Source organism: Apaloderma vittatum, unplaced genomic scaffold, assembly GCF_000703405.1.
Source record: "Apaloderma vittatum isolate BGI_N311 unplaced genomic scaffold, ASM70340v1 scaffold26925, whole genome shotgun sequence".
Taxonomy (NCBI): Eukaryota; Metazoa; Chordata; class Aves; order Trogoniformes; family Trogonidae; genus Apaloderma; species Apaloderma vittatum.
Window position 1 is genome coordinate 12,911 of NW_009716934.1, and position 4,157 is coordinate 17,067.

General features: G+C 57.3%; 1 protein-coding gene across 1 annotated transcript in view; it reads right to left on the reverse strand.

Moving 5' to 3' along the window:
- The window catches only part of WIPI1 (WD repeat domain, phosphoinositide interacting 1), a gene marked incomplete at its 5' end in the record, with an annotated part of 19,234 nt that overhangs the window by 8,344 nt on the left and 6,733 nt on the right, over positions 1 to 4,157 (reverse strand). Inside the window, 3 exons of the mRNA XM_009869735.1 lie at positions 498 to 568; positions 873 to 965; positions 2,012 to 2,109. Of these exons, the coding sequence (XP_009868037.1) occupies positions 498 to 568; positions 873 to 965; positions 2,012 to 2,109 (262 nt within the window). The remainder of the gene's footprint in view (positions 1 to 497; positions 569 to 872; positions 966 to 2,011; positions 2,110 to 4,157) is intronic.

A 4,157-nucleotide genomic window follows, 5' to 3' on the forward strand; every position in this document is an offset into this window, starting at 1 on the left:
TGTACTTGCAGAAGTGAGTGTAAAATTGCAGACAGGTCGAAAAGTCAGGAATGGATCTACTGAAAATATCTGAGGGAGCCTGCTGAAGGGCAGCAACAGCCTGTTCCTGCCATCGAGGCTCGGGCTCCGTGCAGATGACTTAGTAGCTCCAAAGCACCTCCTCTGAGACGCCCAGAGTTGGGCTGATAACTTTGGGGACTTCATTATCTCAAGTAGGAAACAAGAAAGGACAGAGTAAATGGACTGAATCTACCTCTGTTCTCTGCAGTCGCCCTGTTCTCCAACACACTGAATTGAACCACTAAACTTGCCGGGGGCAGCTGGGCACAGCGTGGCTGTCTGGCACAATGACATTTCTATCTGATGCGTTTGCTCTTGTTTTTCTTTCTACATACGACGCCAAAGCCACCAGGATCTGATGTTGCCCTGTCCCTCTGTTTACATTTCTGCTCCGGGAGCCCACTGTCTGCTTGTCACTGACAGAAGAATGAACTGACCTTTTCATCCCGCGCCGGAATTCATAGAGCTTTTGCCCCCCAGGAATGGAAAATACACGAATGACTGTGCCCTGCAAAAAATGTAAATGGAAAGATCACGCAGGAGCTGAGCAAAGAGCGTGAGCCCTTTCTCTGACACACCCAGGATGTGCAAAGGCCTCTCCTGTTTGCCAGCCAGGCTCAATCTGAACCTGATACACTGGCCTCTTACAAGTCAGAGTCCTTTCAGTGCCCCTCCTCTGTTGGCTGTTAAAGAACGGGCAGGTCAGAGGTCCTGCTCTCCACGGTCCAGGCAGCCAATGCACCTGACCTAGCTGGAACCACCCTGCCAGCCCCGGGCAGAGAGCACAGGCAGCAGGGAGGGCGCTCACTCACTTTTTCGGAAGCACTTGCCAGCTTCGAGCCTGTGGAGTTGAAGGCAAGAGCAGCCAGAGGCCCGTCATGGGCAGGAATCGTGCAGGCTGTTTTCTGTAGGGCAGAAAGTAACGTGAGCGTGAGGAGACGCTGAGTTGCTGTTCAGACTGTGTAAGGGCAGGATGTTCCCTGCCTTGCACCCTATCCAAGCCTGCTGATGTAGACTCATGGGCTTGTATCGCACTTACGGTATCCCTTCAACATCTCAGCATTTTTTATCTCTGCCCTGCCTTCAGCTCACTCTCCACCTACCAGAGCCACTGTGATTACAGCAAGCTCATTTCAGGGACAGAGGTCCCCAGTTCCCCACCCCTCCGGGCTGCAGGATCGCAGCTGTGCCCTCTGCAAAGCCTGGCCTTTCTTTAGGCAGAGATGGAGCTGGCCTCCCTGCAATTCGCTCGCCTGTACAGCAAATCCTGCTGCAGCGACACCACCCTGATGCCTGCAGGGAGCCCAAGCCCTTGCTGGTACCTCTCCTCTGCGTGTTTTCCCCCTGTGCTCTGCTCCTCCCCTGCTGCAGATCCTCAGCTCCCGCTGCACGTACAGAGCGACAGCCTTATGTAATCCAAAGCCCTGGCATAAACAGCAGATAATCGTGACCCTGCTTCCAGCCAGGGACAGATTTCCTGAGGGGCCTTTGGACATCTCGCCCTCTCCGTGACTTCGGGTCCGGCAGCCCTTCCAGCCCGCGGCGTGACAACGCAGCTGCTCCAGGTCCTGCGCTGCGCCTGGAGCCGCTCCAACCCGCCCTGAGCCACCCCGGTCACATCCCTCCCGTGGGATACGCTGCTGCAGCTCCTATAGGAGCCCCCTGTAGAACCCCTGTGTCAGCCTGGCAGTGGTCCTTGGGCCATGGGGTGACTGGTCACGTTTCCCTGAACATCCCACGCTGGGCGATGGATGTCCTGAGCTCCAAGCTGTCTGCTTCGCCTGGCGTCCAAGCAAGGGGGATGGGGACCCTGCCTCCAAGGGCAATTCCCCTGCAGCCTAGCTTGGTGGAGCGTATTTATTCATCCTTCCCAAAGGCCCCGTTGGCTTTGCTGTCGTTCTGTTTGTTTTCAGTCCCTGCCCGTATCCAAACGGGCGAGCTTCACACTTACCAAAGTATTTCCGTCGTAAAGCGCGATCTCTCCGCTGGTCGCGCTGCCGGGATAAGCCAAGTAGGAGTTGGCGTGGTTGATCGAGAGAGCGCACAGGCCTGGCAAGGACGAGGAGGACGCAGCTGAGGTTGTTTGTTGGTGGAGGACAGAAAGCAGAAAGGCGGCCACGGCCACGGCGGGGGGTTCAGGCTCTGTCTAGTTTTGGGGGAGCGTCGGGCCCGGGCGCAGGCTGGCGGAGCGCTGGCAATGCCTCGGCCGTGGGGACACCTGCTGGTATGGGACAGTACGGCTCCCTTCTCCCAGCCACCCTCCTGCCCAAACCCCGCTCTCGGGCACGCTCTTGGCTTCAACCCCTTGGAAAAGGCACAAGCAGGAGCGTGAAACACAGCAAGGGACAGCTTCGCCTCCTGTCACAGAATCACAGGATCATTTAGGTTGGAAAAGCCCTTTAAGATCGACTCCAACCGTTAACCCAGCAATGCCAGGTCCACCACTGGACCATTTCGCTAAGTACCACGTCTGCGGCACATCTGGGCACCTCCAGATGTGCGCAGGGTATAGGTGCCGGGTGGGAAGCTCGGGCGCAGGCAGGCTGGCACGGCCGGGCAGCAGCTGCGGGGCCGGGCAGCGCCGTTTCCTTTTTCTCTGAACGGAAAAGGGAAGCAGTGAAAGACAAAGCAAATGCCACAGTTGTGCGGTGAGCTTCCGGCTACACAAGGAACTCGAACCTAGCTAAATTTTAACCACAGAGGGAATTCTTCCTGGTAACAGCCATCTGGTTTTATGCAAACATGAGCATAAAGGTTCCCAAACATCCCTTTCAAATGGAGCAGGAATTACAGGATGAGACAGGATGGATGGATGGGGGGGGTACATCCATCTGCCTGTCCCTCGGGCGACCTCGGGAAGGAGCATCTCTTCCTGCCGCTCAGGTCCGCCGCTGGCTCAGGACCCATCCCTGGCTGAGGACCCATCCCGGTGAATCCTGTCACATACAGCAACGGGTCTCGCTTGCTTCCTGCACCACATTCGCGTGCTCACAGTCCTCCCAAATCTGACTCAAGGCTTCAGCACGACCTGGGGCTTCCTGGCCCCTGCCAGGGGGTCCCACCGAGTCCCACGTGCAGAGGAAGCCACGGGGTTAAAGGCTGCCAGGGATGCTGTCACACTGCCCAAACAGGACACCCGAATGCGTGCACACATGTGCAGGGATGCACGCACACACGTGGGGCAACCCATCACGCCAGGACACTGCCCTGGCCCAGGCCCAGCAGCGGGGAAGGATCGGCCGAAGCTCTCATTTTAGGTCATTGTTTATAACTAAACAAAGAGACCACAGCAGAGCCAGGGGCTGCAGGATGGGCCAGGAGCCCCAGGGATCCACTCCCTATCAGTCGGAGGCATTTATACCGTGCCAGGCACAGCACCGGCAAAGCGCGGGCAGTTAAAAGGCATCCGAAGAGTGAGGGATGGGAGTAAGGCAAAGAGAGCCCAGAGACTTTGCTCCTGATGAGCATCCTGCCTTTCAGAGCAGTCCTCCTCCAGCCCAGGCAGCACAGGGCGATCGGCACAGCCCTTTCTCTGAGCTGCGGATCTAGAGAATGCTGGAGCTAAACAAAGTGAGCTCTGAGCGGCTGGTGTGAGTCACCCGCTCCCTCTGCTCCGCGCCTGGCCGGGAGAGGCGGCTGGGAAACCAGGCCAGGGGAAAATACAGATGTGAGAGTGTACTGGGCTGACCTCAGGGATGCACAAAGAACAAGCATCGCGAGGGACACAGGCGGCCTTTGAAGATGCTCCTCTGCTCTTGATGATTCTGACGAGGGTCAGTGCGTGCAGCGGGCTCAGGAGGGAGGAGGCAGCTGGTGTGGCTCAGGGTGGCAGCTCTGGGAATGCCACATTGCAGGTGGTTTCCTCGAGCAGCATGGAAAAAAGCTAAGAAGCCTGGCCTTGCTCCCAGGCCAGCAGGTCTAGGTGCATCTAGGGCTTGGGGACAGTTACAGAGGTGATTTCCAAAGCTGCATTTATCCCCGAGATGTGCCCTCGTGGCACGCATGTCACTGTCTTCTGTGGTGTAAACCTTCCCCTGACACAAGCCACATGAAAACGTCGTGCCTAAGCACGTCAAGAACAACGGCTTGGCCACTGT